The following is a 15,561-nucleotide window of genomic DNA, read 5'->3' as shown; positions in this document are numbered from 1 at the left end:
ATAAATGTATATTACTTACACTTAATTTAAACTATTATTCAAGTAGTCCATATTTGTTACAGAAATTGCAAGGATAAAATCAAGTTACAGGAGAAACCGAACCACTGACTAAGCATCTAGAAACACAATGTGATTGCAGTTTAACCCAAGAGCCACCTCAACCATTATTAATATGTGTCTGCCCTCTTTACCTACTGTGCTAAAAACCATAGTTTAAAACTTCAGCAAAAATGATGAAAGTTAATTGGTTCTGGTTTTATCTCAAAACTGCAGCAGGCAAAGAGCATGTGCAAAATGGAATGCAAATGCACAGAACCAGCTAGCATGAACGTCCTGGCAAGCAGCAGCTTGCTGAAAACAGGGTCCGATACAGGTTCAGTCTTGTGCCTACACCCAAAATCTGCTGAACCAGCTCTTGGCTGAATAGTTTCTCCAAGTTATTCAATCAGCTCAGTTCAGCAGCAGCTCATTTGAGCTGAAAGTTACCTTGGACTCGCCCCTCACACACACCTTCTTCCAGACAATTAATTAAAATCAGGTGCCTAAAGTTTTTATTTACAAATCAAAGGATTATTACAATAACTTACCAATAAGAAGTGACATAAGCTTTTAGCGGAAAAAAACATTAAAATGGCATATTTAAAGCAAAATTTATTATTTTCTGATTAGACGCAATTTGTTTTTAGTATGTTAAAATTATTTTAAGGTGTATTCCTTAGAAACATATTGATCTTAATAAAACAGAATGCTGTGTACCAGGCTATGTATTATCGAGGCTTTTCAATATAATTTAGAAAAAACAATTGCAGATAAATCTACAAAAAACAAGCAAACAAAAAACTCCCTTACATTCAAAATAGAATTTGCTTATTCAGATGTTTATCCCATTTGGGAATTACATCCAGAATTTTCAAAACTGGCCTTAAATATTTAGGCATTCAGTGAAATCTGAGTAACTGACATGCCTAGAAAATACCACTCTACATCTAGATTTAAAATAGAAAAATTACCCACTGCTGACAATGTGGGCAAACAGGAAATCTGTAGATAAGGATTATGAAACAGCAAGTGGAGTAAGATTTCAAGACAGACTTAGGCCTGTGCTTTCACACAATTACTCGTTAGCCTTGTCTCTACCTAAACATTTTCAAGAAATGCCCAGAAGTACAAATGGTGACCAGTAAGAAGCTTTTGAATGAACTGTTAGCAACAGCAATACCAGGAAAGCAGGATTTTTGCTTTTAAACGTTGCTACATTTCAATGTAGACTTGCTTCCAGAAAGAGCACACAACACTGAGAGAGCTGAATATCATATGAGAAACTTAGAGCCTCTTCGGATGCTTGAGGGTTTTGGTGTCCCAGTAAGGTGAGGCAATACTCCAGCACTCCATAACACCTGAGACAAAAGCAAAGATTCGGCTGTTCTCCAGGCTTAGGAGAAAAACAACTTCAGCTATGCCTTGAGCAGCTGCACATCACCATTCTGCATGAGCCCCCAGGGGAGGAGGTGCTGGAAAACTCTAAGAAACCCATCACAATATCACAACATCTTAACAGGTTTCTAAGTGTTACTCGGCGATATCTTAGCAGTACCAACTGAAACAAACTGATGTATCTCAGTCTGCTGTCACAGGCAACAGCAGCCTCTTGCCTGAGAGACTGTTGATCTGAATATACTTAATATTTCCCACCATTTAGGATATATTGGACTGTACTGTAGAAACGCTGCATCCTGCCTAATCTGCAAACAATACCTCAGATTCCCTGTATTGTCTCTTACTGCACCCAAAGTGCTCTCAGATCCCTTCCGCCTTGCACAATCTCATCCGGCATCCTCCTCCGCTTTGGCTGGCGACATCTCTGGATCAGAGGTATGTCTGTGCAGACTGGCTGGCCAGCACATGCCTCTGTAATGTTCAGGCTGTGTAAGAGGAGAGCTATAATCATGCTTCCACCCCAGGGGACATGAGTTTGGGGACACTGATGTCATCCAACCAGCTCCTGAACTTCACAGATCTTGCTAAAATTCAGTATCTTTAGCAAGAGGGGACAGCACAGCCAGACCCTCAGAGCCCCCAGGGGCTCCTCTCTTGTGTAGCCAAAAACTGGAACAGCTGGAGCCAGTGAGAGCTGTGCAGCTTGGCCAGGTACAGCTGGGGCTCACCTCCACCAGCAGACATGGAGAACATGTAAATCAGCTTCTGTGAAGTAAGAGTCTTGAATTTTCCTTCCAAGACATGTATATGTCTTGTAGATGTCTTTTTAAGCTGAATGAGAAAATTCCACCCAAGACACACGGATTTGGAAGCAAATAACTGACTGTGGGGAAAGGAAGGAGGAATTAACCCCTTTCTCTGCTACGTTTTCTTTTCATAGCTAGCAAGTGACACAGAGACCCCAACCTTATTTTCTGTTTTGCATGATTTTGCATTGGTATTTAATTATCTGTTAGAGATAACCATTTCCACATTTGGAAAGACAAGACGTGATTTCTCTGTACAAACAGAACTCATGCTGCCCATGTTTAAGATTCAGAATATGCAAAATCCATTTACATTTCATAGTTATTCACTTACAATTAAGCTTGCACCTAAATTTCTATGTCAAGCAGCACTAGCACTTGTGACTCTTAAGAAGAAGGAATGGCACTTTAGTGTCACATTTACCTGTGTACCTTTTAAGGACATCTAAGTATGAAGAGGAGAAAACTCGTGACCCACTAAAACAAAGCAGCTTCTCTTTATGAAATTGTTTATCAAAATGTAATTACAAAAAAGTAAAAGCACACAGCTAAGCTGTTTCATTTATAAAATCATCTTCCCATAGGATGTCAGCCTTGTTTTAAATAAAGAACAGACATTTATATTCTGATTAGAGATTTACAAATACCAACAGTCACAAAAAGAATAATGAATAGCTTTTACAGACATTATCTGCATTTCTTTGAAACAAAATTCATTAGTTTTTACTTCTGAGAAGCACATTTGTGTTCTCCAACATCACTTCATTTAAAATTAATCCAGTTCCATCTTCCTGAAAAGGAAAATGAATGTCCACAACTGGCAACACATAGAAGTGCTGGAATCTTCTTAAAAAATGAAATTTGTATATATTTTCCCTTTCCTCACCAGTAACAAGAAGTAGTTTCAATGTGGGGTACCAGCCTCTTGTACTGCAGTAAATAGGGTATTTGCATAAGAAATTAGCTTCCAATAATTACATATGAATTACCGGTCACTGTCACTTGCTATTGTAACTTCACAGTAACTGATCAGGTGTTAAGTACCTGCTTACCTAATTGCTTCTGAAACTACCTTGGCCCTTCTTTAAGCATCCGGTAAATTGAGGATTTACCAACAAAAGAAAGGTGCTACTATTGTGTTTCCCACAGCTTGCATAAAATGCTACTCCACAAGTTAGAAATAGCCTCTTTTAAAGCTACAGCAAACAAGTGATTCAGAACAGATTCTTGTATTATTTTGCTGCATATATGCAGTACCTGTATGAAAAAGAAGTATTTTTCTTGAAGCCTTATTTCCATGGAAGGTGTAAGTTAGTTACAGAAGTTTGTGTTGAGCAGAAAAAAAAGGCCCTGAAAATTAGGTGAATGCCTTTTATGATGAATGGTAAGTATCAATGGCAAATGCAATTGCTCTTTCCAATAGGGTAACAGGAGAGTTAAAGGATCTAATATTATGGAGAGCTGAGAAGGAACCTCCAAACTGTCACTTGTGAGGCACTTATTTTTTTAATTGATTAATAAAGGCATTAAAATCTATTTTCTGCACCCATGCGACCAACAACTCAGTCATCTGAATAAAAGAACATGTCACCGCAGAAAATAATATGACGGTTGTGCGGCATACATTCTGAATTCAGGAAAAGCAAACAGCACAAAAAAGGGGAAAAGGTTTCACTCCATCTGTGCTAAAAGGTGGGAGACAGGTTTTATGGCAAGTAGGGCTATGGACTTCCAGTACCAATATTTTGCTCTTCGATAATCAATTAAATACATGCTTAGTTTAAAGCATCCAAACACTTACAGTAGCTTCAATTAGTCTATCAGTATTCTTTAACGTTTTCCTAAAGTTATTTATCTTCGTAATTAAATAACTAAGATAAGGGACGCCAACAATGGCAGCCATCCTGTCTTACATCTCTAGAAGGTCACATTCATGAGATGAAAGATGAGCTATCAGATTATTATCTTGCTGAGATAGGCTCTGAATGTTTGGGAACCTGGTTGTTTGAAACACTTAACTCAAACTGTCCTAACATATCATTAGCAGTGCTTAAAAAAACAAAACAAAACGTATTTTCCTTTCCTTTTTCCAGTTAGAAAACCACTGCTCTCTTAAATCAGCTACTTGAGAAAAACATTAAAGAGCGAGACAGATTCTGTAAATTAAGAATGGTAAGCTTGACAGAGACTAATGAATTCTGAGGATGTAACACAGGAAACTTTCTTCTAGCGTGCTCTGATCATAAAAGACTCCTAGATAAAAATAAAAACACAGAACTCCCCTTGGAAGGTAAACATGGAACAGCTTTGCACATGGATGAAAGGTCACCCACCTCTCCAGCAGAGACATATACCCGTATCTGGAAACTCACAAATAATATTTTTTCTCTGGGCATGCAAGTGTAACGAAGGATCACCAGAATGTGTGAGGGAGACTGAGAAAGATTTCTTGATGTCATATATAAAGCTCCTTCACAAACAAATGTATGGTGGCCTTGGAGCCAGATAAGGTCCTGAGCCCTGTTCCTGCTACTGGCAGAGCTGCGTCACCAATAGCTACAGAATCCCAAACCGTGAACCTGGATGCATTCACAACCATTTAATGCATCCATTACACTTCCATGGGGCCCTGTTGGCATGATCGGCTCTTCTCCCTCCTTTAGTGTTTATTCTTGACATATCTAGAAGGTCTAAGCAAACGCTGTCTCAGCTTTTGTCTTGGTAAGCAAAGAGCCTCATTAGATAGAACCTTTTTCCTCCTACCATCCTTCTGGTTGTCCTCTGAATCCTGCCCAGTTTATTTTACATTTCTCAAACAGAAGCAATAAGAACTGCTCCTGCTCTTCACAGGAGATTTTGCAGCCTTTATTGATACTTGTCCTCAACCGAGAAAACCTTTGTAGGAATACACTGTTTTATACTTTCTCCTTCTCTCCTCCTACCAATTTAGATGCTTCCAAAGGACAGCAAACACACTTCTCCATGAATAATGAATTCTCCCAACAACATTCCCCAGCTTCTCATCATAACCAGCCTTTCTGTTTTTGTGTTATAGGGAACTCATGGTACCTTGCTACAGAGGGTAAACATGCATCACGTAAGCTGCATTTGGAAGGCATAAATTCAAAAATGTCAACTTTTGCTACCAATTACCAAAATGTTGAAGGATTACCCGTCACCAGTGCTTTCTTCTGTTACCTCATAACCATACACTACAGTAAGGGACAAAAGCATTCTACAAAGTACATCTTTTTATGACCTCTACATAAGAAAGCTCACAATTCAGGAAGATATTGAATAAAATGTCAAGAAGGGGTTTTGAATCTGCTGAGAAGGGTTGTTTGTTTTCCACGGTTTGGCAGGGAAGTGCTTTTAAGATAAGCATATCTAATAAGTATGAATAGATCTTCTTTACAGAAGTTAAATCTTCAATATATCACAATTATGGAATTAAGATGAACCAGTTACATCACGTTTACTTGGTCCCATAGGTATATTCGTAATTATCTGATCCTTTAACATATTTAAAAACAGTACTGTCGACAACTTATCTTGAAAAACAGGACAGCTCAGAGTTAACCAGCAATGGCCAGGAGGCAGGTAGGGAAGACAAAACAGACAAGCTTCCACCACCATCCTTCTTATCCCCTTGGCAGCAGAAGGAACACCAAGTCGCTCTCATAGAATCACAGAATCGTTTCAGTTGGAAGAGATCCTCAGGATCGTCGAGTCCAACCATAACCTAACACTAGCACTAAACCACATCCCTAAGAACCTCATCTAAATGCCTTTTAAACCCCTCCATGGATGGTGACTCCACCACGTCCCTGGGCAGCCTGTTCCAATGCCTGACAACCCTTTCCACGAAGAATTTTATCCTAACATCCAATCTAAACCTCCCCAGCGCAACTCGAGGCCATTTCCTCTTGTCCTATCACTTGCTACTTGCTCTTCTCCATTTTCTCTCTCCAAACTCTTCTGTCTGCACATGGAAGCAACTAAATCCAGTTTTGCCAGTGTTTCTGAGAGGAACTGAGGGACAGACAGAGAACCAGCCATACTGATGCTGACTTCAGTAACTTCTTTGAGGGCAGTAAACCAATGATGACCAAAGAAAATAAGGGACTTTCAGAAACTCAGTGCCACAGCAAGTCTTAGACCCTACTTTCAAATAATACGTTGTCTGAAATACATTCTCTTAATCCATATATTCTCAGATTTAAGACTTTGAGTAGAAAAAGTATTTCCAGGCTTCCTAGCTCCAGAGTGTCTAACTTTAGAGACTATGCATTATACTGAGAATTAGTTGTAAAGATTCCCCATGAAAAAGAACAGACACCAACCATCAGTAGTGCAAGACCCTTCTGGGGCAGGTTTTTGTGAATATGGGATTGGTGGACTACTTGAATCTGACATGTCTTCATCCTCCTCTTCATCTTCCATTTCATTAACAGTTTGGTTGGTAGAAAAGTCCAGACTTCCATTTTGTGAATAGCGATGTACTAACTCTTTATCCAACTCTTCTACCTTTGGCTTCACATCTGCAAGAATAAAAAATAAAATAAAATTTTCAACAGTACTTGCATCTGTCTCCTTTTAAAATAACTAACATGCCATTCCTTCTCCTTAACGAGGCCAAAGATTCAGATTTTGTGTCACACAATGAACTGCTGTGTGCCTGTTTTTTTAATGAAACGCATCCCACCCTTTTCTCACACAGAAAAAAAACAATTGAAATGTGCCATACTTTGATGGTTACCTTCCGGTAAGAAAGGAGGCTGGTCAGGATCCAGGTACAGCTGCGAGAAGATTGGTCGTGGGACAACGCTGCTACATCTCAGAGAAGCTTCTATGGAGTTATGAAGAGCTTCTTCAAAACGGGCAGATTTTAGTTGCCCTGCATATGAGTTCCCCATGATCTAAAAAACACAAAGAAAACAGCCGATAAGGGGGTGGAGAAATGCACACACAGACCATTTACAAACAAAGAATGAGGTTTTTACTCACATCCATTGTGACAAAGATACAAAGTTATTAACACGAAAGTAACACCTCTAACTAGTACTGCACGCTCCCATTCTCCATCTGGTAGACTGTATCCTCTTGTTTCAGTAACAGCTTTTAGGACATTTCCAACACACTGCTTTGTGTCTTCTGCATATGTGGCCTCTCAACAGCCTCAAGAACTCGTTTGGTGTAAAAGTTAATGGAGGGTAGACAAAATCATTATTATAATCTTTTTTAGGATTTTCAGATTAGGCTACAGGAGAGTCTGTAACATAGAAAATTAACGACATCAAGTTTGGCGTCATTACTAGTTGTCTAACAGTGTGTTTACAATTATTTTACTTGTCAGTATGCCATCATTTGCAGAGAAATAAGACATACAGACATCCAATAACATGAATTTTTGCTCTTGCTAATATTAACTGAAATTACATGGAAGGTCAGTTCTCTGTATTTTCAGGGTCTTCACCTCTTGTTTTCAATGTAACACTATGATTTACATGTAGTCTGAACCATATAATTCAAATGACCTAACCATAGTCTTACAATATAAGATGTAAGTAAAAAAAGAGACAAATAAATAACATCCAAACCATACACATAAAATGCTGCAAACTGTTTTTATTTTAAATTATGTTTTGTACTAGTATAGGGATAATAATAATTTAAATATCTGCTTTGCAATTAATACTTATATCAATGATGCATTTATGAACTTCATAAAATATTCAAGCACAAACAGACCAGTAGATTGTAACTTCTTCTTGCTGACATTATACAGCCCATAGACTGTCATATTTGTGCCCCCAGCATTAGAATACATCCTCTCAAATGTAAACATTTAGTAGCAGGATGGCCATGGAAGGTTTTACGAGGTGAGGGAGACTCACTGAAACATGAAATTTTTCACTTTGATAGATCATCATACCATATGACATTTTCCCCAAAGAAACAGCAATCTAATATTTTTCAATATTGTGATTACAGGACTGCATTATCATAGAATTTTATTTCAACAGAGAGAACTTTTCCCCAGTTAAATCGACAGAAAAGTACAAAAACGTATAACATTATCTTTGTACTTCCCTTTACTAGATGTCACCTAGCCCTATGACCAGGAAGAGACCTTGGCCAAGAAGATAAGTTGGCATTTAGAAAAACTACAATTCCACTCCTGCTTTATCACTGGGTTGCTCAAGGTTCTCAGGGCCACCTGTAAAATGGTAATAATGATGACAGTCTCTTACAGCAGCATTTGAGATCTGCTGGTATAGACAAACATTCAAGAGCTAGATATTACTATACTACTGGAATACATAGGCATGAAGCTTATCTAATTACCTCCAAGTTTGCATTGAATTTGGGAACGGCAGGGAGTGCCTACCAGCACACAGCTACAAAGCGAGTTAGGGAAAAAGTTACATCAAAGCAGGAGTAAGGTTGCAGTTCACTAAATCCTGTCAGGTGCCTCCAAAGAACTGATGAAAACAGCTAAGCGACTGAAATGATGGTTTTACTGAAATCAGTGACAGCATGTCCATAAATGTCTGTGAAATCATGACAAAGTATCGTACCATTAAATTGCATTCCATAAAATTTCATTCCTGTGCTACAGAGCTTTATGTCAGGTACAATGGGCTTAAGGTAGGATTTCAGGGACACATTCAAACAAAAAATACTTCAGTTAAAACACCATAATAAAAATGAATCAATCTTTAAGAATCAGAAAATTTGCAAATCCCACAGCACATCATCTGCCTAAAGTCTATTAATCCTCCATGTTTCCTACAATCTATACCATGGGTGTCAAACTCATTTCCACTGGGGGCCACATCAGCCTCACGATTGCCTTCAAAGGGCTGAACATAATTTTAGGACTGTATAAATTTAACTACTCCTACATTTGTACAGTCCTAAAATTACACTGGGCTCTTTGAAAACAACCGTAAGGCTGATGTGGCCCTGGTGAAAATAAGTTTGACACACCTGATCTATGTGTTGTGCACAATTTATGCCAACTACTTTCATTCGGATGGGAAACTGTCTGTATGCACAAAGAAAAACGCTGGCCAGCCAAGGCTATTTAATTTGCCTCCCTGGCATCTATACAAAGAATCACACAATGTCAGGGGTTGGAAGGGACCTCAAAAGATCATCTAGTCCAATCCCCCTGCTGGAGCAGGAACGCCTAAGTGAGGTCACACAGGAACATGTCCAGGCGGCTTTTGAATGTCTCCAGAGAAGGAGACTCCACAACCTCCCTGGGCAGCCTGTTCCAGTGCTCTGTCACCCTTACTGAGAAGAAGTTTCTTCTCAAATTTAAGTGGAACCTCTTGTGTTCCAGTTTGAACCCATTACCCCTTGTCCTACCATTGGTTGTCACCGAGAAGAGCCTGGCTCCATCCTCGTGACACTCACCCTTTATATATTTGCCTGTGGACGGCGATTGTCACGATTCACCTGAGAAAGCGGGTTAACATTACCGGAGGACGCTTTTAGCTTGCCAAGAGAAGACAAGATTGCAACTGGAAACGCCATGTGAAGGACAGCTTAGGAACCACGGCCGTGTGGAGCCCTGGGCTCTCTGCAGCATCCCAGTGCAGGAGGAGGAGGAGGAGGATGAAGGCTCGGCAGGGATGCGCTTGTGCCCGGCGGGAGGGGAGCGGCCCGAGGGGAGCCGGGAGCCCCGGAGCCCAGCGCCAGGGAGCCGATTTCCTAACGCTGCCCGAGGCCATTAGGGCAGCGGCGCCTCACGGGGAGTTCAAGGCAGCTGAGGGGGAGAGCAGGGGCGGGAACGAGCGGCTCAGCCCCCTGCGGGGGAGGGGAGCGGGGGGACCCTCCTGTGGCCGGTTCGCGTTGTGCCATCCGGACCCAGCCTGCCCAAACGCCAGAACCACCGATTCAAGGTATTAATGCCTCAGCGGTTCTGCTTTTTTAATCTATCCCGGGTGCAATTAGGGAGCACCTTTTGTTCCTCCTACCCATGTAAATGGGAGAGGCAGGTCCCAGCCGGCGGGCTGGGGCGCAACCTGCCCTAAATGTGCTCGTGGGGGGAAAGAAGGCGGCAAAGAGTCTGGAGGAAAAATAGATTGGTGGAATTTGAAAGGAAGGAGGAAGAAGAAAAAAAAAATCTGCTATTAAGACATGTACCTGCCATATCTGCATTTAAATGTGGCCAAACCCAATGATTTAGCGTAACTAAATTAATGCTCATTACTAAAAAAAGCCTTAGCCAAATAGTGTGTTTATCCCACATGCCTATATGAGGCCATTTGCTAAAAATAAAGTAATAACAACAACAACAACAACACTAAAAACCTTTGTGGCTTTCTAAAGTGAAATTAAGCCAAGTGTTCCCTAAAATTTTGCACATTTAATGTTGTATTCAATAGGTTTGGGGGATGTGGGAAAGCCAGTCCCAGTCTGAGTGCAGCTGAGACGGACACAGCGTCTGAGAGAAACCAGAACTGAAAGGACTGAGCAGCTGCTCCTTGGTCTCACGTACCTGATTTTCTCCTGTGCACATATCAGTGCTCACCCTCACACCCGCTGTACTGTATCCAGTTGTACCGCACCAAACTATGCTGGAGCGTACTCGGGTGCCCTGAGAGGTTTCTAATAAGCAGGTGGTTTGATTTGGGGGTAAATAATTATTTCCATAGCTGCATGTGCAGTAATTGCAGCTTGCTCAGCACACAGCTCATTAGATTCCCAGTGATGAGCCATTTGCAAATCTGTAATACTGTGTTCCAACCCTCACCCTTCTGCCAGAACCACAGGATACCAGTGTAAACCGTAAGTCGCCTACTTTTTTGGCAACCTTTTAAGCTCTGTTTTAGAATTGGACTGTACAGGATGCCAATATATGCATCATGCAGAGTATGTATGTGTAGCAAGATGTGCTGCTGAACGTTCTCCTCCCCTCACACCCCCCCAAGAAGAAAGTTCAGTTAGACGACAGCCACTTTCCAGGCCTCCCCTCTGCACCTCACCAACTTTGCCACTCAGACAATTTTTATTTCATGTTCTTAAAACTTATTAGAGAGAGGTTAGAAGGCACAATTAAAATGGAATAATTTAAAAATGAAAGCTGCAGCAAAACATGAAGAGTGGAATTTCCTAACATTCAGATCACCTGCACCTCCAGGCTCTGTCACGCTCAGGGTACTCCCCTGCACAGATCCAGATACTAAGGCACCGTGATAGCTACCCAACACATCTCCACTGCTGCTATGCTTCTTCTAAGCAGATTTCCTAAGCCTACTTCAAGTTGCCTTTGCAGCGGCCCGTCTCTGAACTGGAGGATTAACTGTGAGATTCGCTGGAGTTTGAGAACTGCCTTACAACAGAACAGGAAGGCAGCCCCCACATCTCAGTCTGCGTCCTTACAAAGACACATGGACAAGGCAATCATGAAATTACACTAACCTGACCACAAGCGAGGAAGTATTAATGCTACAGGTTTTAATAAAAGATTAAATATGGGCATTTGTTATAGCAAGTAAAACTACAATTACCAGGTGCTTCCATCAAAGCAGACAGAAGTAGAAGTAATAAAAGCAAAATTTCAAAGATGATTGATTTTAGCACCGCATTGTTTAACCATGTAGTAAAGGACTCAGGGAAATTCTGATCACTCTTTCAACCCCACACACTGAACTTAAAGGAAGTCTTGTCAATTCAAGCAAATAATCTTGTCCCATAGGGTCATCCAGGTTTCAAAAGATCTGTGCAAAAATGTGACACTGGTTGTTCAAGAAGAATCAGAGCCCAGGACCAGCAGAACTGCAATGTGTATGTACAGTAAATGCTACCCCCTTTTAGTTAGAAAAATAGGTGACTATAGTCTTTCATGTACCAAAAAAAAAAAAAGTAACCTCTGGAAAGTGGATTGTTACCCAATAGCTCTCGGGAGCTGGAACTCCACATTGAGTTGAAGGCTCTGCTAGTAAAAATATAATCAGATCATTCAGTACACCAGATACCACATATTGGGCCTCCAGGTAGGTCATGACCCCAGAGACTTTAAAGGAGAGGAACTGAACTGGAGGATGAGGGAGGGGTGAGTGTTGTTGTTATGGCTTAAAGCAATTTCACAATTACCTGATAGCGAATGATGAATCTGATGCAAACACCCTCCATTAAGCCAGCTCTATCAAGTCCTTACTTTGTGTTTAACCTAATGATGTAATTGTGTTCTCCAAAACACATAATCTGGCTTCTGATCTGGCCTAACCCCACAGGAAAGTTTCTCTTCAAAGGAAAAGAAAGCAAGTTCCTTCACAAAGGCACTGCCAGGCCCAGCACAGCTTCTGTATCTCAAAGAATTATCTTAGGCAGAGAGACCAGGCATCTGTTTACGCTGTAGAATTGTTTGGGAGCTGGTTGTTTCAGGCATTTTTTATTATTTACGTCATTCTTATTCATGTTCTGGGAGTAGTAGTGTTTTCCCATTAGAGCATCATTAGGATGTATCATGAACACTCATAGAGCAGAAAGGATGACACTTAATAATGACAATAACAAATATATATGCCATGTGCAGACATGTATATGCCATATGTGTAGACTCTGAAGTCAAAAGAATATAACCAGCTTTAACTATAACATTCAGTGGGGAAAAACTTACGCGTGAGTCAATACAAGAGTGCAAAGCGGAGTGGTCTCATTAACAGATCCCTTATCTCATAACCTTTGCAATATCTCTTTTTCTACCTGACAGTCCTTTCAAGATCCTGAGATTCTCACTCTGGTTTTGTCTTGGTTAAGGATATTCAAATTCAATCCTAAAAGTGTTTACAATCTTATGTAGCAAGTAATAGATAAATAATTTGTTTGCAAAGTCTTTCAGGAAAAATGACTTAATTGTTTGTATTGCTCTGTTTACAGTGGAGTTCCTTCATTTTTTTTAATTTTAGTTTGAAGAAACTCAATCTCTTAAAATTTGAAATGTCTCTTTAGTTCTTTTTAACAGTATTATTTACTGAGCTGTACATAAAAATAGGAGTTTACACCTGCATTCAAACAGAATATACTGCAAGGTGCCATGTTACAGAAGTTACTGCAAGTTAAGCTCAAGTCAAATTTTACAAAATGGTAGTTCACTAATTTTAAGTTATAAGTTCAGTGCTTGTATTTATTGCCTAACATCCCATATTTTCCTTCATCTTTCAAATGTTCTGATAAAACTCTCCCAGAATCTTTATATTCAATCTGCCGTAAGTCTGAAGTTTTAGAACACTACTTTAGACTTAAGTCTGTGTAGTTAGAATCAAACTACATCAACCAAACAACAGTCAGTTGTTCTTATCCCTACACTGGAGCTGGAAGTCGTTTTGCAATATTTCTGCAGGTGAAGCTTCATGACAAGAACTGCACAGACCTTACACCGGCCTCACTTTTCTCCAGGTTATGCCTTCCACTCAGAAAATAAATGTTGCATTCCAGGTAGGCTGAACTCTTATGGCACAGCGAGAAGAAAACTGCTGCAGTCGGAGCACTGGGGATGCTCAGCACACTCCTCCAGTGAGGACTGAAATGACTTAAGGATTAAGCATGTGCCCAACTTCATTTGATGCCATTTCCTCAGTAAACAGATGCAACAAGCAGATGAAAGTAAATATCTGACCTCATTACTTAATTTACGTGAACTCACCAAATGCAAAAACTGTGGCCTACTTTCTATGAATCAATGATGCTATACTGGAAGTATTTAAAGCAATATATGCCTACCTGAATATAGAAAACTACATTAAAAAGTACTATAAAGAGACTGGAACATTAATGGAGCAAAACCGCAGCTGATACCATTTGGTAGGGTACTAGGATTCAAGGAACATCTTTTGATGATGGTTGCAAATGCACAGCACATTTTCATGGGCAAAGACTGTCTTATGCTCGCAAATACTCAAGTAGGCACTGTATGTCCTGTCACCACTTGCATGTACTCATACACTTTTACTGTCTCTTTTACACTCATATCCACCCACACATGTCTGCTCACACAACCCACCATTCCCCAACAAGCTTTTGCAAATACCATCGTTTCCTCCGTGTTCCTACTGTGGAAAAAGGAAATTAATTAGAAACCATAATTAAACCATATTTTGTGTTTATAATATTTTTTAAAATTGTATGTATTTTTAGTCTTCTCCCATTGCATCCACTGGTATTTCATGGAAAAGTCAATGACACAGGGTTGTGGACAATGACAGGAAGTCAGATGACAACAAATCTTGAGTATAAAAGAGTAGAAGAGTTAATAAAAATTCAGTTGTTAGTAATACAAACATAAATGCTCACTAGTATATAACCAAGAATGAGAAAATCATATAGTGGAGTACAAACCTGACATGAATAGGCTTATATCCTTCATCATATAGAAGCTTTCAGGAGTTAATTATGTTGATTTAACATACTCTGACTGCAAGGCTTTTTAGAGCCCTTTTAAATGATGTCGTGAAATTAGTAGATAAATAACTGTGAAGGTTTTCTAGGGTTTTTAAAATTAATTTGTAGAAGATGGAGCAAATCCTTTTACGCTATTGGGATGTTTCACAATGTACATAGGGAATGGAACATTACTATGCACCTTCAATGGAAAAAGTACATTTTCTCTTCTCTTTCAACAGGAAAAACCTTCAGGTGAAAAAAAAAAAGTTATTAAACTAAAAACCTAGCTTTGAATTTTGAAGTTTTGGTAATGTTTAAAGACTTCATTATTTTAAAAGGAGGATGTGCTCACACTTGGATGCTCACACAGTCATTGCAGAGGCAGCACAGATAAATCATTAAGGAGCACTTTTGAAAATCTCAGCCTGCTTCCTTAAAACAAGCGTGCTCATCCATAGCTTTCCTCAGTTATGTTCTCTGCCCCAAATCAATATGGCTATTAACATTATTAACGCTAGTGCAATACAACCAAATCAGGAATGGTGCTTAATCCCACCTCTAGGACCAAGGCATATTTTTGCTGTGTAATTTTGATTTTGCAGTTAGTTGCAGATGTGAATTATGATTTATCCTCCTAACAACTTAACTTGTTAGCACAGGCAAGTTACAGGTTTGAATCCTTTCAGCCACCACCGCTAATAACGCAGCAGATAAAACTAATGTAGTATCTAAGTAATTAACGTAATAACTATTTAAATAACTGTAACTGCATGTAGCATTTTGCTGCTTATCAAAATGTTTTTATGAGCCCAAGTTTGTTCCCCAAATCATGTATTCAAAAGTGGTACCTGTTCCCAAACCTAATAGATTTTTGTTGAAGCTTTGTTATTTTTATCTACTTTTCATATACATAAGTGTA

The 15,561-nt window shown here is 39.7% G+C and overlaps 1 protein-coding gene across 17 annotated transcripts in view; it reads right to left on the bottom strand.

Moving 5' to 3' along the window:
- GREB1L (GREB1 like retinoic acid receptor coactivator) overlaps nt 1–15,561 on the bottom strand; it is a 143,050-nt gene that overhangs the window by 58,818 nt on the left and 68,671 nt on the right. For 10 of the 17 annotated variants that reach the window (XM_065053296.1, XM_065053295.1, XM_065053285.1 and 7 more), the window contains 2 exons: nt 6,991–7,162; nt 6,587–6,784 (listed from right to left, as the gene is read on the bottom strand). In XM_065053296.1, the coding sequence (XP_064909368.1) occupies nt 6,587–6,784; nt 6,991–7,159 (367 nt within the window). In that variant the 5' untranslated portion in view covers nt 7,160–7,162. The remainder of the gene's footprint in view (nt 1–6,586; nt 6,785–6,990; nt 7,163–15,561) is intronic. The other 7 variants (XM_065053298.1, XM_065053297.1, XM_065053292.1 and 4 more) reach the window with 1 other exon arrangement.

The sequence above is a fragment of the Columba livia genome, chromosome 2 (assembly GCF_036013475.1).
Source record: "Columba livia isolate bColLiv1 breed racing homer chromosome 2, bColLiv1.pat.W.v2, whole genome shotgun sequence".
Lineage (NCBI taxonomy): Eukaryota > Metazoa > Chordata > Aves > Columbiformes > Columbidae > Columba > Columba livia.
Note: the sequence above shows the minus strand (reverse complement) of the source record. Positions and strands in the feature narration are given on the sequence as shown.